This window comes from Salvelinus fontinalis, chromosome 1 (genome assembly GCF_029448725.1).
Source record: "Salvelinus fontinalis isolate EN_2023a chromosome 1, ASM2944872v1, whole genome shotgun sequence".
Lineage (NCBI taxonomy): Eukaryota > Metazoa > Chordata > Actinopteri > Salmoniformes > Salmonidae > Salvelinus > Salvelinus fontinalis.
Window position 1 is genome coordinate 98,767,413 of NC_074665.1, and position 27,507 is coordinate 98,794,919.

At 44.2% G+C, this 27,507-nt stretch overlaps 1 protein-coding gene across 1 annotated transcript in view; it reads left to right on the forward strand.

Moving 5' to 3' along the window:
- The first annotated feature begins 4,119 nt into the window (after positions 1 to 4,119).
- The window catches only part of LOC129865089 (proto-oncogene c-Rel-like), a 34,147-nt gene continuing 10,759 nt past the window's right edge, over positions 4,120 to 27,507 (forward strand). Inside the window, exons 1-4 of the mRNA XM_055937569.1 lie at positions 4,120 to 4,768; positions 9,106 to 9,245; positions 10,994 to 11,142; positions 13,756 to 13,847. Coding sequence (XP_055793544.1) covers positions 4,762 to 4,768; positions 9,106 to 9,245; positions 10,994 to 11,142; positions 13,756 to 13,847 — 388 coding nt within the window. The 5' untranslated portion in view covers positions 4,120 to 4,761. The remainder of the gene's footprint in view (positions 4,769 to 9,105; positions 9,246 to 10,993; positions 11,143 to 13,755; positions 13,848 to 27,507) is intronic.

Here is a 27,507-nt window from a genome sequence, read left to right on the forward strand (position 1 = left end):
AATGAGAACTTGTTCTCAACTGGCCTACCTGGTTAAATAAAGGTGAAATAAAATATTATAAAAAACAGTGACTGCAGTCAGGAACCCAGGGCCGGCCCGCTCATTAGACAGGATTCCACAGACCCTGTCCATTAACAGTGACTGGAGTCAGGAACCCAGGGCCGGCCCGCTCATTAGACAGGATTACACAGACCCTGTCCATTAACAGTGACTGGAGTCAGGAACCCAGGGCCGGCCCGCTCATTAGACAGGATTCCACAGACCATGTCCATTAACAGTGACTGCAGTCAGGAACCCAGGGCCGGCCCGATCATTAGACAGGATTCCACAGACCCTGTCCATTAACAGTGACTGGAGTCAGGAACCCAGGGCCGGCCCACTAATTCAACAGGAATACACAGACCCTGTCCATTAACAGTGACTGCAGTCAGGAACCCAGGGCCGGCCCACTAATTCAACAGGAATACACAGACCCTGTCCATTAACAGTGACTGGAGTCAGGAACCCAGGGCCGGCCCACTCATTAGACATGATTACACAGACCCTGTTCATTAACACTGACTGGAGTCAGGAACCCAGGGCCGGCCCACTCATTAGACATGATTCCACAGACCCTGTTCATTAACAGTGACTGGAGTCAGGAACCCAGGGCCGGCCCACTCATTAGACAGGAATACACAGACCCTGTTCATTAACAGTGACTGGAGTCAGGAACCCAGGGCCGGCCCACTCATTAGACAGGAATACACAGACCCTGTTCATTAACAGTGACTGGAGTCAGGAACCCAGGGCCGGCCCACTCATTAGACAGGAATACACAGACCCTGTTCATTAACACTGACTGGAGTCAGGAACCCAGGGCCGGCCCACTCATTAGACATGATTCCACAGACCCTGTCCATTAGCAGTGACTGGAGTCAGGAACCCAGGGCCGGCCCGCTCATTAGACAGGAATACGCCTATGGCGGGCGGCATGTTGACGAGGACAGCAAATTTCATGCGACACTGTAGGCCAGGGATGGGCAACTCCAATCCTCTGGGGCCTGGGTGGTGTCACAATAACACATCTGACTCCAATAATCAACTAATCAGGATCTTCAGTTTAGAATGCAATTAGTTTCATCAGCTGTGTTGATTGGGGATGGGGGGGGGGGGGCAGTGTGACATCACTCCGGCCCCTGAGGACTGGATTAGCCCCTCCCTGCTGTAGGCTATAACTCAGTTAGCACGGACCGACGCTGATACTTTGTGGACTTGTTTTTTTAGCCCTGTCCGGACTGGACTTGATTTTTTGGCCCTGTCCAGACTGGACTTGATTTTTTGGCCCTGTCCAGACTGGACTTGTTTTTTTGGCCCTGTCCGGACTGGACTTGTTTTTTTGGCCCTGTCCGGACTGGACTTGTTTTTTTGGTGCAGTCCGGACTGGCCTTGATTTCCACGTCCACGAACGTTGTTTTTAAGTCGAGTCTGAACCAAATCTGAACCAATTATAGACGTCTATGTTTGGTTCAGATTGTGTCAGGTCTGGACCAGCATCGGTTTGGCCCAAACCAGGGATGTCACTAGACATTCAGAACATCCGGGGCTCAACCCTGAAGACCTGGGGCCATCTCCGGATGGGGGGGGGGGGGGGGGGTTGATCTCTGCACGACCGAAATGAAGCACCCCACACTCTCCGCCTGGCACCCTGGCAGTGAACATTTAGCAGAAACGTAACGCGATGTTGCATATCTCACTGCTTTCTTCCACTGTGTTCTCCTGACGTCAAATAATCAACACTTCTTCATACTAATTCAGTAGATTGTGGTCAGTAAACACATGGAATATGGTGTTAATAATATTTATAAAAATCTATTAGCAAGTATAAATTACAAGTGCATAACTATATTGTAATTTTCCATTTAGAAAAATTATTGGGAAAAGTATTTGTATCATTTTGTTGCAATGTTTTCATAAACCATGTCCGATATTTGATTGGCAATATAAAAAAATGCCTCGTGTTGATGTTGGTCACATTACTGCTAACTAACGTGAGCTAGTCATGCTGCGCACACTGTGCAGTTCCAAAACAATCCAAAGGGTGGCAGCCTAGACCACAAATTAATGTTTTGCATTAATTTTTTATGTTGTAGTTAGGTGCAATATAGCAGGATTGGGATTTTAGGCTGCCAACCTTGATTATGTTGGAACTGCATAAACTCAGATTAGCAGAAGGCATGTAATATAACTGTAGAGTGTGTGTGTGTGTGGGGGGGGAGGGGGGGGGGGGGGTTAGTTAGTGATACTTGTTGGTTAGTTAGTGATACTTGTTGGTTAGTTAGTGATACTTGTTGGTTAGTCAGTGATACTTGTTGGTTAGTCAGTGATACTTGTTGGTTAGTCAGTGATACTTGTTGGTTAGTTAGTGATACTTGTTGGTTAGTTAGTGATACTTGTTGGTTAGTTAGTGATACTTGTTGGTTAGTCAGTGATACTTGTTGGTTAGTTAGTGATACTTGTTGGTTAGTTAGTGATACTTGTTGGTTAGTTAGTGATACTTGTTGGTTAGTCAGTGATACTTGTCGAATGGTGAACAGAGCTCCAAAAATTGGATTCAGTGTCCAGATAGCTAATCAATTACTGTCAAAACCCTGCTCATAAAATGTTCTAGGTAGCTAATGTTAGCAGCACTGCTAGCTAGACTGTGTAGTCCCTAACATCCCGCTTTGACATTACTCGTCCAAATATTTATATATTCTTAATTCCATTCCTTTACTTTAGATTGTGTGCATTGTTAGATATTACTTGTTAGATATTACTGCACTGTTGGAGCTAGAAACACAAGCATTTCGCTACACCCGCAATAACATCTGCTAAACACGTGTATGTGACCAATACAATTTGATTTGATATGATATTGTTTAACGTTATCTGTCAGTACAGCTTGGAGTCAACATGTTGAAATGTAAATTACTCTAATCTGGTTTACTGTGAGGTCAATAACTCTGAATAGCATCAACATGGGCTAACAAAATGTGTTACAGTAGTAGCAAGAGAACAAAGTTTACCTCCAGTTCTCCTTCTTTGCGCTCTCTCTCTCAGAGAAGGAATGTCTTTGGATGAATCAGAAATGTCTTTGGATGAATCAGAAATGTCTTTGGATGAATCAGAAATGTCTTTGGATGAATCAGAAATGTCTTGGAAAACCACTTTGACTCCACCTTCTAAAGTGCCACCTTACACAGAAATGCTGCTTTTAAGAAGGACAGGTTCATTCACGATTGGAGTATTCATTGCAGTGTGTAATACAGTGTAGACTCGTTTGTTTTACACCATCCCAGCAGGGCAAAAGACTCTCCGGGCTGAGACAAAATCATTAGGGGTTAAACACCCGAAATCCCAGGTCTGGTGACTTCAATGGCCCAAACATTGACATCTCTAAATGACATATGTTCAACTTTCACTCAGAACCTAAACTGAATACCTTCAACATCTGGAGAAAAAAAAAGAGTATTTTAGATGTCTTTTCACCTTCGTTTTACTCACAGTGACTGTTCTTGTAGGGGCGGGAGAAAGGCCAGGACCACCCCTGCATTAACCGCTGTGTATGTCAAAGATTTGAAGGGCTTTGAATGGATGGAAAGAAGGGCGATAATACCCTGGCGCCTTTCCTGAGTTCAAATATATCTAATATTATGAGCATAAAAACCACCAGAATCATTGAGAAAAACATTAGATAACAAAAGAAAATGACAATTATTTATAATTTGTCTTTACATAACAGCTTTTTGTATGACATTATCACAGGGTGAACACTGCCTACCCCTCCTACACTGACTGCACGTCACTGACTCCACATCACTGACGCACAGTACCTCACCAGAGTTCGATGTGAGCAAATATGTTGCTGTAATCCAAAAAGTCTAACAATGACACACAACGACCAATTGCCTCCAAATTTGTCATAAAATGTTTTAAAAAATCTTATTGTGCGCCCCTTTAATACTCATAATAAAATCATGCGAGATGATAGCTTCAGATAGTTTTACTGTTCGTGTGTGAATTTGCTAAAATATAATATAAATTATTGCATTAGTATGAATAAAATATAGATTGGAATAAATCTTGTTGTTTTCTCTACTTCCTTGTTCGGTATTAGTTGGGAGATTCCCACTGAATTGTGGGCGTTCAACGTCTCGAGGGGATTACCCCAACTCAACACTGAGAATGCCGCTCAAATACAGACATGTTTACAGGTAACCAAATGATATTACTCTCGTGTAATATTCAATACATTATTGGTAGTCAACGCATAGGCAAAATCTCCGCAAGTGTAGACTAGTCTATTATCAACGTAATCTGTACATTTAATTCATTTGGGTGAATTCCATAAACCTATGTCATCTGAGCTCACTGTTCCCCGTGCATTCCTACTGATCAAACGTTTTTGGGCATACATAATACCCCTTTCATTTAAAGTTGTCCAAGTTAAAATGCAACAGTTATGTGCTTTTCAGAGGAGTAGCCAATTGATCTATCGATAAATATGTTTTTAGCGTTCGCCTCCATATTTACACAGCAGCACATTCGTTCGCGCATCAGAGGCTGTGATATTCTGGGCGGAGACATCGGGGAATTCCCAAGCGACTCTCTCTCTGTCTCTCTCTCTCTCTCTCTGTGTCTCTCTGTCTCGCTCTGTCTCTCACACACTTTCTCTCTCTCTCCCAGCTGGAGCTTCTCATTCAGACAACAACCCGTGATAAGGTTGTGCACATCAACACCATGGATGGTAAGTACCTACAGATATTGTAATTATTACGAGGCGACTGCTAAAAATGGGCTTTCAGCAGGATTCTAGAACACCTTTAGGCTACACATGTAATTATTACTTTAAGGTTTCTTAATGTGGTTCGTCATTGACATAATAGTGATGATCTGAGAATTATTTTTGTGAAAAATAAGAAATAAAAAATTGCTATGGTTTGCTTACACGTTATTATTAAATGTTTAACATGGTTTTTTTTTGGACAACATTGCTAACTTTAGCCTAAAATATGCCAAAATGACAAGTCTTAGAATCAACACCGATCACCGGCACGGAAAGAATGTTAAAAGTGCTTGTCTATTTGCGCGTGATAGTTTTCAGATTGGGGTTTTCTTTAGAAACTTTTCTTTAAAAACAAGCCAAAATGTTGTAGACTAAATGATATAATAGCACTTGGTTCCCTTATATTGATAAGGGTCTATATAGCCTACTGTAGCAAGTCTATACAGGGTGTGCACGATATGTTAGGAGGAAGTGTCTGGTATTTACTGGAAATTTGGCACGGGTTGCAGAACGTGTCTCATCTAATAGCTTGAGAACAACTATTGTGAATATCTAGTTTGGTATAGATCTCACTCATTCATCCTGTTTTCACATTCTTTCACTGATGACTTCATTCATTTGGTTACTCACTCTGTCTCCAACAGTACTTATGCCCTTGTTGATCAAATCATATGTGTGTAGATCTTACCGTGAAATGCTTACTTTCCAAGCCCTTAACCAACAATGCAGTTCAAGAAGAGTTAAGAAAATATTTACCAAATAAACTAAATTAAAACGTTTTTTGAAGTAACACAATAACATAACAATAATGAGGCTGTATACAGGGGGTACCGGTACCGAATCAGTGTGGGGGTGGGTACAGGTTAGAGGTCATTTGTACATGTAGGTTGGGGTGAAGTGACTATGCATAGATAATGGTGGACCATCCTAAAATCAGTAAGTACATACAGGGAGGGGAGAGTGTCAAATTGTTTACCTGTGTGTGTGCAGCTGGGGCGTGATAACGTCCCTCCCCATTCACTTCCTCTATTGTTTTCTTGGGTTGGCAGAGATGTCAGTCATATTTCTGCTGGAGAATGTGAATGTGTAGACAGACAGGCAGACAGACAGACAGACAGGCAGACAGACAGGCCAAGGTTCAGCAGCAGGTGGTGGAGAGAAGGTCTGAGTTGGTAAGGTGGTTTGTAGGTAGTGTGAGAATGTGAAAGGGTGAGAGAGGGGGAATGAGAGGGGGGGGGGGCAAGTGTGTGTAAGCATGCATCAGGTGTCTCATTAGAAAGAATTTCTAAAGCATAGCTGTGGTGTGTGTGTGTGTGTGTGTGTGTGTGTGTGTGTGTGTGTGTGTGTGTGTGTGTGTGTGTGTGTGTGTGTGTGTGTGTGTGTGTGTGTGTGTGTGTGTGTGTGTGTGTGTGTGTGTGGCTCTGGTTAGGTTTAGGTTGGGTTTATGAGAAGTCAATGTGTGGTTGACTGTCAATGAGTTCCCCATGTACTAACATACTGTACCGATCCTTGCTATATGAGCCACGTTACAATTCCCACCAAGTGGCTTAACCCTTATTGGCGCAATGCCTTTGGTTGTTTGTCTCTCATACCAGTGACCTCGGTTCGCTTCCCTGCTCCAATGTTTGCTACAAAACTCACTGACCAGAATTGTTAATAAGCCAGTAAATATGGAGCCAATTTCTCAGGATTTGTCCACATATTTGATAAGTAATACATTATCTACCCAATACATTGTCTATCCAATACATGATCTACCCAATACATTGTCTATCCAATACATGATCTACCCAATACATGATCTATCCAATACATTATCTACCCAATACATTATCTATCCAATACATGATCTACCCAATACATTATCTACCCAATACATTATCTATCCGATACATTATCTATCCGATACATTATCTACTCGCTACATTATCTATCCACTACATTATCTACCCAATACAATATCTATCCAATACAATATCTACCCAATACATTATCTATCAAATACATTATCTATCCAATACATTATCTATCCAATACATTATCTACCCATAGCCTTTGTTCTCTCAGTGACTATTCAGAAGCTTTGATGACTGCCTTTTACACTATAGCTGTAAAGTATTTGAGTGTGTATTGTCATCTATAAACAGTATATATACATTTATACACTACCGGTCAAAAGTTTTAGAACACCTACTCATTTCAAGCGTTTTTCTTTATTTTTACTATTTTCTACATTGTAGAATAATAGTGAAGACATCAAAACTATGAAATAACACATACAGAATCACGTAGTAACAAAAAAAAGGGTTCAAATCGATATATATTTTATATTTGAGATTCTTCAAATAGCCATCCTTTGCCTATATGACAGCTTTGCACACTCTTGGGATTCTCTCAACCGGCTTCATGAGTTAGTCACCTGGAATGCATTTCAATTAACAGGTGTGCCTTGTTAAAAGTTAATTTGTGGAATTTCTTTCCTTCTTAATGCGTTTGAGCCAATCAGTTGTGTTCTGACAAGGTATACAGATATACAGAAGATAGCCATATTTGGTATATATATATACAGTTTATATATACACTGAGTATACAAAACATTAAGAATACCTGCTCTTTCCATGACACAAACCACGTTTCCATCCACAGTTTTTATGTGAGTAAAGTCATACAGTATAAAAAAAAATCATGACAGTTGTGATGGAAACCAGCCTGGTCTCATAGACTAACGTAACATAGTAAATGTAAATCCGGAACACTCATATGGTACGTTTGTTATTGTTACATAAGACAGATGGTTACTTCTAGCAACTTTTCAACTACATAATAGTTTTTAGCTACTTTTCAACTACTTAGCATGTTAGCTAACCCTACCCCTAACTCTAACCTTAACTCTAACCTTAACTCTTTTAGCTAACCCTACCCCTAACTCTAACCCTAACTCTAACCTTAACCCTAACCCTTCCCCTAACTCTAACTCTTTTAGCTAACCCTAATCCGTCCCCTAACCCTTCCCATAACCCTTCCCCTAACCCTAACTTTAACATTCCCCTAACCCTTCCCCTAACCCTTTTAGCTAACCCTAACCCGTCCCCTAACCCTTTTAGCTAACCCTAACCCGTCCCCTAACCCTAACCTTAATCCTTTAACCCATAGGGGGGTTGGGGGTTGGAATACTAAGCTATATGGAATAATAAGCTATATGGAATACTAAGCTATATGGAATACTAAGCTATATGGAATACTAAGCTATATGGAATACTAAGCTATATGGAATACTAAGCTATATGGAATACTAAGCTATATGGAATACTAAACTATATGGAATACTAAGCAAATGGAATACTAAACTATATGAAATTCGTAACATATTGTACATTTTGCAAAGAAGCCAGACGTGGAGGTCCTGGGCTGGTGTGGTTACAGGTGGTCTTACAGGTGGTCTGCGGTTATGAGGCCTGGGCTGGTGTGGTTACAGGTGGTCTTACAGGTGGTCTGCGGTTATGAGGCCTGGGCTGGTGTGGTTACAGGTGGTCTTACAGGTGGTCTGCGGTTATGAGGCCGGTTGGACGTGTTGTCAAATTCTATAAAAAGACATTGGAGGCAGCTTATGGTAGAGAAGTTAACATTAAATTCTCTGGCAACAGCTCTGGTGGACATTCCTGCATTCAGTATGCCAATTGCACGCTCCCTCAAAACTGTGTTGTGTGACAAAACTGCACATTTTAGAGTGGCCATTTATTGTCCCCCAGCACAAGGTGCACCTGTGTAATGATCATGCTGTTTCATCAGCTTCTTGATATGCCACACCTGTCAGGTGGATGAATTATCTTGGCAAAGGAGATATGCTCACTAACAGGGATGTAAACAAATTTGTGCACATCATTTGAGAGAAATAAGCTTTTTGTGAATATGGAACATTTCTGGGATCTTTTAAATCAGCTCACGAATCATGGGAGCAGCACTTTACATAAGGCGTTTATATTTTTGTTCAGTATAAGTGCCTTTGAACGGGGTATGGTAGTAGGTGCCACGTTTTGAGTGTGTCAAGAACTGGGGGGGGGGGGGGGGGGGGGTGTCTAACTCAATATTATGAAAGGTTTGGTACACTCAATGTATTAAAATAGTACTGTATATACCATTTAACAGACACTTTTATTCAAAATGACTAACAGTCATGTGTGTATAAATGTTTCACATGGGTGGTCCCGGGAATCTAACCCACTATCCTGGCCTTGCAAGCACCATGCTGTACCAACTGAGGTGACCATCTGTAACCCTCTTCTCCCTGTGTTGTCCAGTGGCAGAGCCCAGTGTTCAGATCTTTGAGCAGCCCAAACAGAGGGGCATGCGCTTCAGGTACAAGTGTGAGGGCCGCTCTGCAGGCAGCATCCCTGGAGAGAGGAGCTCTGACAACAACAGGTCATACCCCACCATACAGGTAAGCAAATAATATCATAATCATATGCCTTTTAACAGACACTTTTTTATCTGACTTAAGGTCATGTGTGCGTACATTTTACGTACGGGTGGTCCTGGGAGTTGAACCTACTGTCCTGGAGTTCCAAGCGCCATGCTCTACTGACTGAGCTACAGGGGACCACACAATACTTATCACGCCACTACAATCTATATACTGTAGTTATATACTACATAGTGTTGAGCGATTAAACAAATATTCGGGGGGGAGGGGAGTTATTAAACAACTAATTCACAGACATCGGTTCAATTACCTGAATTCCATTTAGTCCAACGCGTCGTTTCTCTAGAGAGAAATCAAATCAAGAACTATATGGGACGCTGGGCTGAAGGGAGTTGTAGTTTTCATTAAGCAAATATTCAACCTAGTTCAAAGCACAGGAACTGCGTAATTACTACAATGACCATAATCCATTGCGCCTGTTCTTTTCCGGGCTCTGACACAGATGGATACACTTTATGCCTGCTACATTAGGTTAGATACACACAGATCGCATACGCCACCGCATGAGAGAGGAATGTACACAACACAACGATGAGATCGAGAGTTCATGAAAGTATACCTTATCTACTTTGAAGAGCTAATGAAAGGATTTTTGTCAGACAACTCTGCAGGATACTTAGGCAGGCTAGTCTAGCTAGATAGGATGACTACAGACAACTCTGCAGGATACTTAGACAGGCTAGCCTAGCTAGATAGGATGACTACAGACAACTCTGCAGGATACTTAGACAGGCTAGCCTAGCTAGATAGGATGACTACAGACAACTCTGCAGGATACTTAGGCAGGCTAGCCTAGCTAGATATATCCACCTCAGTATATCCACCTCAGCACTAATACTACAGTATCATAATACGTTAACCCTGAGGAGTATATACAGGACCATATCCTAGTCACTAGTGTATTGCAGTATTCGAGCCAGCATTTGCCGCTAAATCTAGTCCTCTCTGACCCCATGAGCAGGTATCTCTGTTTTGAATAGTTTCTACTCTCTCGGCCCATCTGAACACATAGCCACTCCTTCCTGCTCCAGCCCTGTGAAAACCACTCACAGACAGCTGAGATTAAACGATAAAGATATCTAATGATTAGTGATGTCATTGCTAGTATTCTAGACTCTCTGGTCTACTAACAACTTTCTGCTGTTTTCACTGATGTTCTCCATGTTATTGATTCCTCTCCTCTCCTCTCCTCTCCTCTCCTCTTCTCTCCTCTCCTCTCCTCTCCTCTCCTCTCCGCTCCTCTCCTCTCCTCTCCTCTCCTCTCCTCTCCTCTCCTCTCCTCTCCTCTCCTCTCCTCTCCTCTCCTCTCCTCTCCTCTCCGCTCCTCTCCTCTCCTCTCCTCTCCTCTCCTCTCCTCTCCTCTCCTCTCCTCTCTTCTCTTCTCTTCTCTTCTCTTCTCTCCTCTCCTCTCCTCTCTTCTCTTCTCCTCTCTTCTCCTCTCCTCTCCCCTCTCCCCTCTCCTCTCCTCTCCTCTCTTCTCTTCTCTTCTCTCCACTTCTCCTCTTCTCCTCTGTTCTCTTCTCCTCCTCTTATCCTCTCTTTTATTTTCTTCTCTTCTCCTCTCTCTTCTCTTCTCTATGTTCCTCTTTTATGTGTGTATTTATCCTTTATTTAACCCGGTAAATAATCTCTTTTACAATAACGACCTGAACGCCCTGTATTCACTTCCTTCTTTAAATGTTTTCCCTCCTCTCTTTCCCCATCAGATTCTGAACTACTGTGGGAAGGGCAAAGTGCGCGTTTCCCTCGTAACCAAGAACGAGCCCTTTAGGCCCCACCCCCATGACTTGGTGGGCAAGGACTGCAAGGAGGGATTCTACGAAGCTGAGTTTGGCCCAGAGCGCAAGGTCTTCGCGTGAGTTACCCTTCATCACTTTACCCCATCATCATCATCCACTTTAGTTGTCTCACACACACTGTTACCATTATCATCACCATCATCATTATAATAAACACAGTCACCATCATCATCATTATAATAAACACAGTCACCACCATCATCATTATTATAATAAACACAGTCACCATCATCATCATTATAATAAACACAGTCACCACCATCATCATCATTATAATAAACACAGTCACCATCATCATCATTATAATAAACACAGTCACCACCATCATCATCATAATAAACACAGTCACCACCATCATCATTATAATAAACACAGTCACCACCATCATCATTATAATAAACACAGTCACCATCATCATCATTATAATAAACACAGTCACCATCATCATCATTATAATAAACACAGTCACCATCATCATCACTGTCATAAACACAGTCACCACCATCATCATTATAATAAACACAATCACCACCATCATCATCATTATAATAAACACAGTCACCACCATCATCATTATAATAAACACAATCACCACCATCATCATTATTATAATAAACACAGTCACCACCATCATCATTATAATAAACACAGTCACCACCAACATCATTATTATAATAAACACAGTCACCACCATCATCATCATTATAATAAACACAGTCACCACCATCATCATCATTATAATAAACACAGTCACCACCATCATCATCATTAATATAATAAACACAGTCACCACCATCATCATTATTATAATAAACACAGTCACCACCATCATCATCATTATAATAAACAGTCACCATCATCATCATTAATATAATAAACACAGTCACCATCATCATCATCATTATAATAAACACAGTCACCACCATCATCATCATTATAATAAACACAGTCACCACCATCATCATTATTATAATAAACACAGTCACCACCATCATCATTATAATAAACACAGTCACCACCATCATCATCATTATAATAAACACAGTCACCACCATCATCATCATTATAATAAACACAGTCACCATCATCATCATCATTATAATAAACACAGTCACCATCATCATCATCATTATAATAAACACAGTCACCATCATCATCATCATTATAATAAACACAGTCACCACCATCATCATCATTATAATAAACAGTCACCATCATCATCATTAATATAATAAACACAATCACCACCATCATCATCATTATAATAAACACAGTCACCACCATCATCATCATTATAATAAACACAGTCACCACCATCATCATCATTATAATAAACACAGTCACCACCATCATCATTATAATAAACACAGTCACCATCATCATCATTAATATAATAAACACAATCACCACCATCATCATCATTATAATAAACACAGTCACCACCATCATCATCATTATTATAATAAACACAGTCACCACCATCATCATTATAATAAACACAGTCACCATCATCATCATTATTATAATAAACACAGTCACCACCATCATCATTATAATAAACACAGTCACCACCATCATCATTATAATAAACACAGTCACCACCATCATCATTATAATAAACACAGTCACCACCATCATCATTATAATAAACACAGTCACCACCATCATCATTATAATAAACACAGTCACCACCATCATCATTATAATAAACACAGTCACCACCATCATCATCATTATAATAAACACAGTCACCACCAACATCATTATTATAATAAACACAGTCACCACCATCATCATTATAATAAACACAATCACCACCATCATCATTATTATAATAAACACAGTCACCACCATCATCATTATAATAAACACAGTCACCACCATCATCATCATTATAATAAACACAGTCACCACCAACATCATTATTATAATAAACACAGTCACCACCATCATCATCATTATTATAATAAACACAGTCACCACCATCATCATCATTATTATAATAAACACAGTCACCACCATCATCATCATTATAATAAACACAGTCACCATCATCATCATTATTATAATAAACACAGTCACCATCATCATCATTATTATAATAAACACAGTCACCACCATCATCATTATAATAAACACAATCACCACCATCATCATTATTATAATAAACACAGTCACCACCATCATCATTATAATAAACACAGTCACCACCATCATCATCATTATAATAAACACAGTCACCACCAACATCATTATTATAATAAACACAGTCACCACCATCATCATCATTATAATAAACACAGTCACCACCATCATCATTATTATTCCACTTTTAGTCACTCTCCATCACTATCACTATCATCATCACCATCATCATCATCACCCTTTTCACTGTCATTTGCATCACCACCCCCTTGTTGTGGGAGTTCCTCCAGTTGTTTTGCATGTGATGGTGTGATCACACACACACACACACACACACACACACACACACACACACACACACACACACACACTGGTCCAAATTGCCCAAAACCACAGTACTGAGGGAATTCCCCAGATAATATCACGTTGTCTATGTATCTGTGTAACCGCTTGGGTTATACATGGCGACCATTTTGTGCCCCAGGACCCTGAGTTTCTGACTTCCCTATGCTTCGTATCCACAGCTTCCAGAATCTGGGTATCCAGTGTGTGAGGAGGAGAGAGGTAAAGGAATCCATCGTGCAGAGGATGACCAGAGGGATCAACCCATTCAATGGTGAGTCTCTCTCTCAGCTACAGTCTCTCTGGCTTTTCTCTCTCTCCCCCCTCTCTTCCTCTCTCTCTCCCCCTCTCTTCCTCTCTCTCTCCCCCCTCTCTTCCTCTCTCTCTCTCCCCCCTCTCTTCCTCTCTCTCTCCCCCCTCTCTTCCTCTCTCTCTCCCCCCCTCTCTTCCTCTCTCTCTCCCCCCCTCTCTTCCTTTCTCTTCCTTTCTCTCTCTCTCTCTCTCTCTCTCTCTCTCTCTCTCTCTCTCTCTCTCTCCCCCCTCTCTTCCTCTCTCTCTCCCCCCCTCTCTTCCTCTCTCTCTCTCTCCCCCTCTTCCTCTCTCTCTCCCCACCTCTCTTCCTCTCTCTCTCCCCCCTATCTTCCTCTCTCTCTCTCCCCCCTCTCATCCCCTCTCTCTCTCCCCCTCTCTTCCTCTCTCTCTCCCCCCTCTCTTCCTCTCTCTCTCCCACTTCTCTTCCTCTATCTCTCCCCCCTTATCTTCTTCTCTCTCCCCCCCCCTCTTCCTCTCTCTCTCTCCACCCCTCTTCCTCTCTCTCCCCCCTCTCTTTCTCTCCCCCCCTCTTCCTCTCTCTCTCTCTCTCCCCCCTCTCTTCCTCTCTCTCTCTCCCCCCCCTCTTCCTCCCTCTCTCCCCCCCTCTCTTCCTCTTCCCCCCCCTCTTCCTCTCTCTCTCTCCCCACCCCTCTTTCACATTTACTTTCTGACATATTCATTTAGAGTGAGAAGTAGATATATATATACGTGGGCTACTGCTGTCCTAACCACAACCAGACAGAGATAGAGAAAGAGCTGTCCATTTCCTCATAGAACTTCTATCCCTGGGTCTCTGCAGCAAAGTGTCCTTGTTGTCTCCATTACAAGACCAGAGCTTACCTACTTCCCCTTTTTCATAACACACAGTTGTGCAATTCAGTGTAGTGCTGGATGCCACGTGAGAGAGGGGAATGTGTGTGTGTGTGTGTGTGTGTGTGTGTGTGTGTGTGTGTGTGTGTGTGTGTGTGTGTGTGTGTGTGCTGAAGGTGCGGGTGTGGAGGTCTAGTACACAGAGAACCTGAGCTGATTTCAGCCTCTGATAACATTGAAAACATGAAGTACTGCAGTACTGCCGTACAAGCCATTGTAATGATTGGGCAGTACTGCCGTACAAGCCATTGTAATGATTGGGCAGTACTACTGTAGAAGCCATTGTAATGATTGGGCAGTACTGCCGTACAAGCCATTGTAATGATTGGGCAGTACTGCCGTACAAGCCATTGTAATGATTGGGCAGTACTGCCGTACAAGCCATTGTAATGATTGGGCAGTACTGCCGTACAAGCCATTGTAATGATTGGGCAGTACTGCCGTACAAGCCATTGTAATGATTGGGCAGTACTGCCGTACAAGCCATTGTAACGGTATATAGATACCGTCCAGTAGGTTATAACTCCAACCCTGTTCCTGGAGAGATACAGTACCTGTACCTACAGGACGGTATCTCTCCAGGAACAGGGTTGGAGTGCCCTGATATAGGGCCTTAACAGGCAGCACAGGCTAGCTCTGATTTGTCAATAGCAAATGAGGAAATCTGGTCACTGTTTGGCCATACAGAACTTGTGTGTTGTTAAAAGGAAGTAGGAGTCATTATTCATCGCTGTGAATAACACACCGCAGTTCTGTTACTAAACGTTGGACCAATTCTGTTACACAGCTTCCTCTCAACTCACCTCAACTGTTTTACCTCATCGTGTTCGCTACTCTTTACGGCTCCACGGTCTAAGCAAGATGGCGGTAACAACATGTGTAGCTAGACTGAGATTAAGATTGAGATTGTTCTTCTCAAATGTAGTACCATGATTAGCCCTGTTTATCTGGCCCTTATGGGTCCATTTGAAACAACTTTGTTGTGTGATTTAGAAAAAGAGAAATTAAACATATAAATAAATCCTGCGATGAAGACAGACAACAGGCTTTACAGACAACAGGCTTTACAGACAACAGGCTTTACAGACAACAGGCTTTACAGACAACAGGCTTTACAGACAACAGGCTTTACAGACAACAGGCTTTACAGACAACAGGCTTTACAGACAACAGGCTTTACAGACAACAGGCTTTACAGACAACAGGCTTTACAGACAACAGACTTTACAGACAACAGACTTTACAGACAACAGGCTTTACAGACAACAGGCTTTACAGACAACAGACTTTACAGACAATAGACTTTACAGACAACAGACTTTACAGACAACAGGCTTTACAGACAATATGTCACGATCGTGTGGCGGATTAACGGACCAAAATGCAGCAGTTGGAAAATAAGCCATCTTCTTTTATTTTAACACGAAGATGAACACGACACAAAAACACTTTAACAAAACAACAAAACGACCGTGAAGCTACAAACGTTGTGCACAAACATACAGGCTACTAACGTTCTTACATAGACAATTACCCACTACCAATGAGAGCCTATGGCTACCCTAAATAAGGCTCCCAATCAGAGACAACCGAAATCAGCTGTCTCTAATTGGGAACTCATTCAGGTAACCATAGACTCTTCTAGATAACTCACCAACATAGACAACGCTAGACATCTACACTCAACACAAAACCATATTTTACACCCCATAACCCCTTTACCAAATAAACACCCAAAACCAAACAAAATATAAACATTCCCCATGTCACACCCTGACCTAACTAAAATAATCAAGAAAACAAAGAATACTAAGGCCAGGGCGTGACATAACCCCCCCCTTGAGGCGCGAACTCCGGGCGCACCATACACAGTCTAGGGGAGGGTCTGGGTGGGCTCCCCTCCACGGTGGCGGCTCCGGCTCTGGTCGTAGTCCCCACGTCACCACAGTACCTAACCACCTCCTAGGCTTCCTCCAAACGACCCCCCTCCACATTAACCCCATTGCATTAAGGGGGAGTTCCGGACTAAGGGACAGCTCCGGACTAAGGACCAGTACCAGGGTAAGGGGCAGTACCAGGGTCAGGGGCAGTACCAGGGTCAGGGGCAGTACCAGGATAAGGGGCAGTACCAGGGTAAGGGGCAGCACCAGGGTAAGGGGCAGCACCAGGGTAAGGGGCAGCACCAGGGTAAGGGGCAGCACCAGGGTAAGGGGCAGCACCAGGGTAAGGGGCAGCTCCGGACTGAGGAATGGCAGCTCCGGACTGAGGGACTGCAGCTCCGGACTGAGGGACTGCAGCTCCGGACTGAGGGACGGCCCATGGCTGGCTGACAGATCTGGCTGCTCATGGCTGGCTAACGGATCTGGCTGCTCATGGCTGGCTGACGGATCTGGCTGCTCATGGCTGGCTGACGGATCTGGCTGCTCATGGCTGGCTGACGGATCTGGCTGCTCATGGCTAGCTGACGGATCTGGCTGCTCATGGCTAGCTGACGGATCTGGCTGCTCATGGCTAGCTGACGGATCTGGCTGCTCATGGCTAGCTGACGGATCTGGCTGCTCATGGCTAGCTGACGGATCTGGCTGCTCATGGCTAGCTGACGGATCTGGCTGCTCATGGCTAGCTGACGGATCTGGCTGCTCATGGCTAGCTGACGGATCTGGCTGCTCATGGCTAGCTGACGGATCTGGCTGCTCATGGCTAGCTGACGGATCTGGCTGCTCATGGCTAGCTGACGGATCTGGCTGCTCATGGCTAGCTGACGGATCTGGCTGCTCATGGCTAGCTGACGGATCTGGCTGCTCATGGCTAGCTGACGGATCTGGCTGCTCATGGCTAGCTGACGGATCTGGCTGCTCATGGCTAGCTGACGGATCTGGCTGCTCATGGCTAGCTGACGGATCTGGCTGCTCATGGCTAGCTGACGGATCTGGCTGCTCATGGCTAGCTGACGGATCTGGCTGCTCATGGCTGGCTGACTGATCTGGCTGCTCCTGTCTGGTTGGCGGCTCTGGCAGATCCTGTCTGGTTGGCGGCTCTGGCAGATCCTGTCTGGTTGGCGGCTCTGGCAGATCCTGTCTGACGGACGGCTCTAGCGGCTCCTGTCTGGCTGGCGGCTCTAGCGGCTCCTGTCTGGCGGACGGCTCAGTGGGCTCATGGCAGACGGGCGGCTTTGCAGGCTCATGGCAGACGGGCGGCTTTGCAGGCTCATTGCAGACGGATGGCTCAGATGGCGCTGGGGAGACGGATGGCTCAGATGGCGCTGGGGAGACGGATGGCTCAGATGGCGCTTGGCAGACGGGCAGTTCAGTCATTGCTGTGCAGACGGCAGACTCCTGCCGGCTGAGGCGCACTGTAGGCCTGGTGCGTGGTGCCGGGACTGGTGGCACCGGGCTGGGGACACGCATCTCAGGGCTAGTGCGGGGAGCAGCAACAGGACGCACAGGACTCTGGGGACACACAGGAGGCTTGGTGCGTGGTTTAGACACTGGTGGTAAAGGGCTGGAGACACGCACCATATAGCTAGTGCGTGGAGGAGGCACTGGTGGTACTGGGTTGGGGCGGGGAGGTGGCGCCGGAAATACCGGACCGTGCAGGCGTACTGGCTCCCTTGAACGCCGAGCCTGCCCAACCTTACCTGGTTCTATGCTCCCCGTCGCCTGACCAGTGCGGGGAGGTGGAATAACCCGCACCGGCCTATGTAGGCGAACCGGGGACACCATGCGTAAGGCTGGTGCCATGTACGCCGGCCCGAGGAGACGCACTGGTGACCAGATGCGTTGGGCCGGCTTCATGACATATGGCTCAACGCTCAGTCTAGCCCGGCCGATACGTGGAGCCGAAATGTACCGAACCGGGCTATGCACGCGTACAGGAGACACCGTGCGCTCTACTGCGTAACACGGTGTCTGCCCGTACTCCCGCTCTCCACGGTAAGTACAGGGAGTAGGCGCAGGTTTCCTACCTGACTTCGCCACACTCCCTTTAAGGCCCCCCCCAAGAAATTTTTGGGGTGTACTCACGGGTTTCCAGCCTTGTCTCCGTGCTGCCTCCTCATATCGCCTCCTCTCGGCTTTTGCTGCCTCCAGCTCTTCACGAGGGAGGCGATATTCTCCAGGTTGATCCCAAGGTCCATCTCTTTCCAATTCGTCCTCCCAACTCCAGAGATCCTGTGTAGGTAGGTCCTGTTGCCGCCTTCCATGCCGCTTGGTCCTATGGTGGGTAATTCTGTCACGATCGTGTGGCGGATTAACGGACCAAAATGCAGCAGTTGGAAAATATGCCATCTTCTTTTATTTTAACACGAAGATGAACACGACACAAAAACACTTTAACAAAACAACAAAATAACAAAACGACCGTGAAGCTACAAACGTTGTGCACAAACATACAGGCTACTAACGTTCTTACATAGACAATTACCCACTACCAATGAGAGCCTATGGCTACCCTAAATAAGGCTCCCAATCAGAGACAACCGAAATCAGCTGTCTCTAATTGGGAACTCATTCAGGTAACCATAGACTCTTCTAGATAACTCACCAACATAGACAACGCTAGACATCTACACTCAACACAAAACCATATATTACACCCCATAACCCCTTTACCAAATAAACACCCAAAACCAAACAAAATATAAACATTCCCCATGTCACACCCTGACCTAACTAAAATAATCAAGAAAACAAAGAATACTAAGGCCAGGGCGTGACACAATAGGCTTTACAGACAACAGACTTTACAGACAATAGGCTTTACAGACAATAGGCTTTACAGACAACAGACTTTACAGACAATAGGCTTTACAGACAACAGACTTTACAGACAATAGGCTTTACAGACAACATACTTTACAGACAACAGGCTTTACAGACAATAGGCTTTACAGACAATATGCTTTACAGACAATAGGCTTTACAGATAACAGACTTTACAGACAAAAGGCTTTACAGACAACAGGCTTTACAGACAACAGGCTTTACAGACAACAGGCTTTACAGACAACAGACTTTACAGACAACAGACTTTACAGACAACAGGCTTTACAGACAATAGACTTTACAGACAACAGACTTTACAGACAACAGACTTTACAGACAATAGGCTTTACAGACAACAGACTTTACAGACAACAGACTTTACAGACAACAGACTTTACAGACAACAGACTTTACAGACAACAGGCTTTACAGACAACAGGCTTTACAGACAATAGGCTTTACAGACAATAGGCTTTACAGATAACAGACTTTACAGACAAAAGGCTTTACAGACAACAGGCTTTACAGACAATAGGCTTTACAGACAACAGGCTTTACAGACAACAGACTTTACAGACAACAGACTTTACAGACAATAGGCTTTACAGACAACAGACTTTACAGACAACAGACTTTACAGACAACAGACCTTACAGACAACAGACTTTACAGACAACAGACTTTACAGACAACAGGCTTTACAGACAACAGGCTTTACAGACAACAGACTTTACAGACAATAGGCTTTACAGACAACAGACTTTACAGACAACAAACTTTACAGACAACAGACTTTACAGACAACAGGCTTTACAGACAACAGACTTTACAGACAACAGGCTTTACAGACAATAGGCTTTACAGACAACAGACTTTACAGACAATAGGCTTTACAGACAATAGGCTTTACAGACAACAGACTTTACAGACAATAGGCTTTACAGACAACAGACTTTACAGACAATAGGCTTTACAGACAACATACTTTACAGACAACAGGCTTTACAGACAATAGGCTTTACAGACAATATGCTTTACAGACAATAGGCTTTACAGATAACAGACTTTACAGACAAAAGGCTTTACAGACAACAGGCTTTACAGACAACAGGCTTTACAGACAACAGGCTTTACAGACAACAGACTTTACAGACAACAGGCTTTACAGACAATAGACTTTACAGACAACAGACTTTACAGACAACAGACTTTACAGACAATAGGCTTTACAGACAACAGACTTTACAGACAACAGACTTTACAGACAACAGACTTTACAGACAACAGACTTTACAGACAACAGACTTTACAGACAACAGGCTTTACAGACAATAGGCTTTACAGACAATAGGCTTTACAGATAACAGACTTTACAGACAAAAGGCTTTACAGACAACAGGCTTTACAGACAATAGGCTTTACAGACAACAGGCTTTACAGACAACAGACTTTACAGACAACAGACTTTACAGACAATAGGCTTTACAGACAACAGACTTTACAGACAACAGACTTTACAGACAACAGACCTTACAGACAACAGACTTTACAGACAACAGACTTTACAGACAACAGGCTTTACAGACAACAGGCTTTACAGACAACAGACTTTACAGACAATAGGCTTTACAGACAACAGACTTTACAGACAACAAACTTTACAGACAACAGACTTTACAGACAACAGACTTTACAGACAACAGACTTTACAGACAACAGACTTTACAGACAACAGGCTTTACAGACAATAGGCTTTACAGACAATAGGCTTTACAGATAACAGACTTTACAGACAAAAGGCTTTACAGACAACATACTTTACAGACAACAGGCTTTACAGACAATAGGCTTTACAGACAACAGGCTTTACAGACAACAGACTTTACAGACAACAGGCTTTACAGACAATAGGCTTTACAGACAACAGACTTTACAGACAACAGACTTTACAGACAACAGACTTTACAGACAACAGACTTTACAGACAACAGACTTTACAGACAACAGGCTTTACAGACAACAGGCTTTACAGACAACAGACTTTACAGACAACAGACTTTACAGACAACAGACTTTACAGACAACAGGCTTTACAGACAACAGGCTTTACAGACAACAGGCTTTACAGACAACAGACTTTACAGACAACAGGCTTTACAGACAACAGACTTTACAGACAACAAACTTTACAGACAACAGACTTTACAGACAACAGACTTTACAGACAATAGGCTTTACAGACAACAGACTTTACAGACAACAGACTTTACAGACAACAGACTTTACAGACAACAGGCTTTACAGACAACAGACTTTGCAGACAACAGACTTTACAGACAACAGGCTTTACAGACAATAGGCTTTACAGACAACAGACAATAGGCTTTACAGACAATAGGCTTTACAGACAACAGACTTGACAGACAATAGGCTTTACAGACAACAGACTTTACAGACAATAGGCTTTACAGACAATAGGCTTTACAGACAACAGACTTTACAGACAACAAACTTTACAGACAACAGACTTTACAGACAACAGACTTTACAGACAATAGGCTTTACAGACAACAGACTTTACAGACAACAGACTTTACAGACAACAGGCTTTACAGACAACAGACTTTGCAGACAACAGACTTTACAGACAACAGGCTTTACAGACAATAGGCTTTACAGACAACAGACTTTACAGACAATAGGCTTTACAGACAATAGGCTTTACAGACAACAGACTTGACAGACAATAGGCTTTACAGACAGCATACTTTACAGACAACAGGCTTTACAGACAACAGGCTTTACAGACAATAGGCTTTACAGACAATATCCTTTACAGATAACAGACTTTACAGACAAAAGGCTTTACAGACAACAGGCTTTACAGACAACAGGCTTTACAGACAACAGGCTTTACAGACAACAGACTTTACAGACAACAGACTTTACAGACAACAGACTTTACAGACAATAGGCTTTACAGACAATAGACTTTACAGACAACAGACTTTACAGACAACAGACTTTACAGACAACAGACTTTACAGACAATAGGCTTTACAGACAACATACTTTACAGACAACAGGCTTTACAGACAATAGGCTTTACAGACAATAGGCTTTACAGACAATAGGCTTTACAGATAACAGACTTTACAGACAAAAGGCTTTACAGACAACAGGCTTTACAGACAACAGGCTTTACAGACAACAGGCTTTACAGACAACAGGCTTTACAGACAACAGGCTTTACAGACAACAGACTTTACAGACAATAGGCTTTACAGACAACAGACTTTACAGACAACAGACTTTACAGACAACAGACTTTACAGACAACAGACTTTACAGACAACATGCTTTACAGACAACAGGCTTTACAGACAACAGACTTTACAGACAATAGGCTTTACAGACAATAGGCTTTACAGACAACAGACTTTACAGACAACAAACTTTACAGACAACAGGCTTTACAGACAATAGGCTTTACAGACAACAGACTTTACAGACAATAGGCTTTACAGACAATAGGCTTTACAGACAACAGACTTTACAGACAATAGGCTTTACAGACAACAGACTTTACAGACAATAGGCTTTACAGACAACATACTTTACAGACAACAGGCTTTACAGACAATAGGCTTTACAGACAATAGGCTTTACAGATAACAGACTTTACAGACAAAAGGCTTTACAGACAACAGGCTTTACAGACAACAGGCTTTACAGACAATAGGCTTTACAGACAACAGACTTTACAGACAACAGACTTGGTTCAGATGTAACTTTGGATGAATTTGATGAAACTGTGAGAAAACAAGAGCACCTTGTAGAGGAGTCAAATCAAATCAAGTTTATTTTATATAGCCCTTCGTACATCAGCTAATATCTCGAAGTGCTGTACAGAAACCCAGCCTAAAACCCCAAACAGCAAGCAATGCAGGTGTAGAAGCATGGTGGCTAGGAAAAACTCCCTAGAAAGGCCAAAACCTAGGAAGAAATCTAGAGAGGAACCAGGCTATGAGGGGTGGCCAGTCCTCTTCTGGCTGTGCCGGGTGGAGATTATAACAGAACATGGCCAAGATGTTCAAAATGTTCATAAGTGACAAGCATGGTCAAATAATAATCAGGAATAAATGTCAGTTGGCTTTTCATAGCCGATCATTAAGAGTTGAAAACAGCAGGTCTGGGACAGGTAGGGGTTCCATAACCGCAGGCAGAACAGTTGAAACTGGAATAGCAGCAAGGCCAGGTGGACTGGGGACAGCAAGGAGTCATCATGCCCGGTAGTCCTGACGTATGGTCCTAGGGCTCAGGTCCTCCGAGAGAAAGAAAGAGAGAAGGAGAGAATTAGAGAGAGCCAAGATTTTCAAAATGTTCATAAGTGACAAGCATGGTCAAATAATAATCAGGAATAAATGTCAGTTGGCTTTTCATAGCCGATCATTAAGAGTTGAAAACAGCAGGTCTGGGGCAGGTTGGGGTTCCATAACCGCAGGCAGAACAGTTGAAACTGGAATAGCAGCATGAGTCCAACTCATTCCATGGAGGGACGAGTGTCTGCAGGTCTTTGGTTTTTCCTTTCAGTTAAGACCTAGACAACCAGGTGAGGGGAGTTCCTTACTGTAACCTAGACAACCAGGTGAGGGGAGTTCCTTACTGTAACCTAGACAACCAGGTGAGGGGAGTTCCTTACTGTAACCTAGACAACCAGGTGAGGGGAGTTCCTTACTGTAACCTAGACAACCAGGTGAGGGGAGTTCCTTACTGTAACCTAGACAACCAGGTGAGGGAAGTTCCTTACTAATCAGTGACCTTCATTCATCAATCAAGTACAAGGGAGGAGAACCCACAGACGCTCAGTCCTCCGTGGAATGATTTTTGACACCTGCAATGTAGATAACTAGAGTTTCCAGTCCAGGTCGTTGTTTCCGTGGTGATGGTCGGTGGCGAGTTGTCACGACAATGGTCGAATGACAAGGCAAGAGAAGAATATTTCACTTCTGCAGTGAAACACAGCTGCTTCCTGTATAGGGAGAGATACAGGCACACACACACACACACACACACACACACACACACACACACACACACACACACACACACACACACACACACACACACACACACACATACACACACACATACACAGCCCCCCTTCTGTTTATGTATACAGACCACTAGGTCTGCTTCTACATGAGGAAATGGCTGACATCATAAAAAAAAATGGAATTCCATTTTGTTCATTTTTTGTTCCTGTTAGCAGTCTCCCTTAAAGATAAATCAGATCCAGCCTGAACTGTGCGATGTAGTAGGGAGTTGTAGTTTCTCTAAAGATAAATCAGATCCAGCCTGAACTGTGCGATGTAGTAGGGAGTTGTAGTTTCTCTAAAGATAAATCAGATCCAGCCCGAACTGTGCAATGTAGTAGGGAGTTGTAGTTTTCCTTAAAGATAAATCAGATCAAGCCCAAACTGTGCAATGTAGTAGGGAGTTGTAGTTTTTCCAAAGATAAATCAGATCAGGCCTGAACTGTCTAATGTAGTAGGGAGTTGTAGTTTCCAACAGGCCAATATTCGACATAGAGGTAATCAATGGATTTGAATGTGGTTTCTAGACAGGTTGGGACGAGGGTTAATCAATGGATTTGAATGTTGTTTCTAGACAGCCAAAGAGATGATTCATAAGGGGGACATAGATGCTGTTAGTGGTAAGGTACCCACAGCATCAAGATTCAGCTTCCCCCGTCTCAGTCCCCCTCCTCCTCTCACCCTTTCACATTCTCAACCCTGCACCTGCTTAACCTCTCTTGATCTGTGGCTGTCTCTCTCTCTCTCACACACACACACACACACACACACCTGCCTCCCCCTCTCTCACCGTTCCTCATTCTCACAGTACCTACCTACAGTACCACCTAATCAACCCAGCTCCAAACACAGACCTCTCTAGATGTCTGTCTGTCTGCCTGCCTGTCTGTCTGTCTGTCTGTCTGCCTGTCTGCCTGCCTGTCTGCCTGCCTGCCTGTCTGTCTGTCTGTCTGTCTGCCTGTCTGTCTGCCTGCCTGTCTGTCTGTCTGTCTGTCTGTCTGTCTGTCTGCCTGCCTGACTGCCTGCCTGCCTGTCTGTCTGTCTGCCTGCCTGCCTGCCTGCCTGTCTGTCTGTCTGTCTGTCTGCCTGTCTGTCAGCGTCTGGCCGGCACACACACACACACACACACACACACACACACACACACACACACACACACACACACACACACACACACACACACACACACACACACACACACACACACACACACAACCAAGTGTGAGAAGGTCTATTTCCACTTCTATTAGAGGTGCTGATCTCTACCACCCTCTCACCTTGCCTGGTGGACTTCAAGTCAACATACACCGTTTAATGCAGACAGAAGTGGACCCTACCTCCTTCCCCTTGCTCTGTCTGGTCATTGTGGTTTTACCAGGGCTGCTGTCTACGTCAATTCTCCTCTCTCCCCCTCTCTAAGCCCCTCCCTCACTCCCCTCTTCCTCCTTCCCTCTCTCTTTCGAGTCAGAAGTCGTCATTGGTGCCCTGACAGTCTCGTTTCTCAAGTCTGCGTTACACACGCCTACACACAGACATACACACTTATACACACACTGATATTTCCACCTGCGGTGACATCACTAGGCGTCACAATGGTGATGCTGTAGGATAGATAACCTCTAGAGAGAACCCAGAGAGAGAGAGAGAGAGAGAGAGAGAGAGAACCCAGAGAGAGAGAGAACCCAGAGAGAGAGAGAACCCAGAGAGAGAGAGAACCCAGAGAGAGAGAAAGCGAACCCAGAGAGAAAGGGAGAGAACCCAGAGAGAGAGAGATGGAGAGAACCCAGAGAGAGAGAGAGAGAGAGAACCCAGAGAGAGAGAGAACCCAGAGAGAGAGAGATGGAGAGAACCCAGAGAGAGAGAGAGAGAGAGAACCCAGAGAGAGAGAGAACCCAGAGAGAGAGAGATGGAGAGAACCCAGAGAGAGAGAAAGCGAACCCAGAGAGAGAGAGAACCCAGAGAGAGAGAGATGGAGAGAACCCAGAGAGAGAGAGAGAACCCAGAGAGAGAGAGAACCCAGAGAGAGAGAGAGGGAGAGAACCCAGAGAGAGAGGGAGAGAACCCAGAGAGAAAGGGAGAGAACCCAGAGAGAGAGAGATGGAGAGAACCCAGAGAGAGAGAGGGAGAGAACCCAGAGAGAGAGAGGGAGAGAACCCAGAGAGAGAGAGAACCCAGAGAGAGAAAGGGAGAGAACCCAGAGAGAGAGAGGGAGAGAACCCAGAGAGAGAGGGAGAGAACCCAGAGAGAGAGAGAGAGAGAACCCAGAGAGAGGGAGAGAACCCAGAGAGAGAGAGAGGGAGAGAACCCAGAGAGAGAGGGAGAGAACCCAGAGAGAGAGAGAGGGAGAGAACCCAGAGAGAGAGGGAGAGAACCCAGAGAGAGAGAGGGAGAGAACCCAGAGAGAGAGGGAAAGAACCCAGAGAGAGAGGGAGAGAACCCAGAGAGAGAGAGGGAGAGAACCCAGAGAGAGAGAGGGAGAGAACCCAGAGAGAAAGGGAGAGAACCCAGAGAGAGGGAGAGAACCCAGAGAGAGAGAGGGAGAGAACCCAGAGAGAGAGAGAACCCAGAGAGAGAGAAAGCGAACCCCGAGAGAAAGGGAGAGAACCCAGAGAGAGAGAGAGGGAGAGAACCCAGAGAGAGAGGGAGAGAACCCAGAGAGAAAGGGAGAGAACCCAGAGAGAGAGGGAGAGAACCCAGAGAGAGAGAGAGAGAGAGAACCCAGAGAGAGAGAGGGAGAGAACCCAGAGAGAGAGAGGGAGAGAACCCAGAGAGAGAGAGGGAGAGAACCCAGAGAGTGAGAGAGAGAACCCAGAGAGAGAGAGGGAGAGAACCCAGAGAGAGAGAGAGAGAACCCAGAGAGAGAGAGGGAGAGAACCCAGAGAGAGAGAGGGAG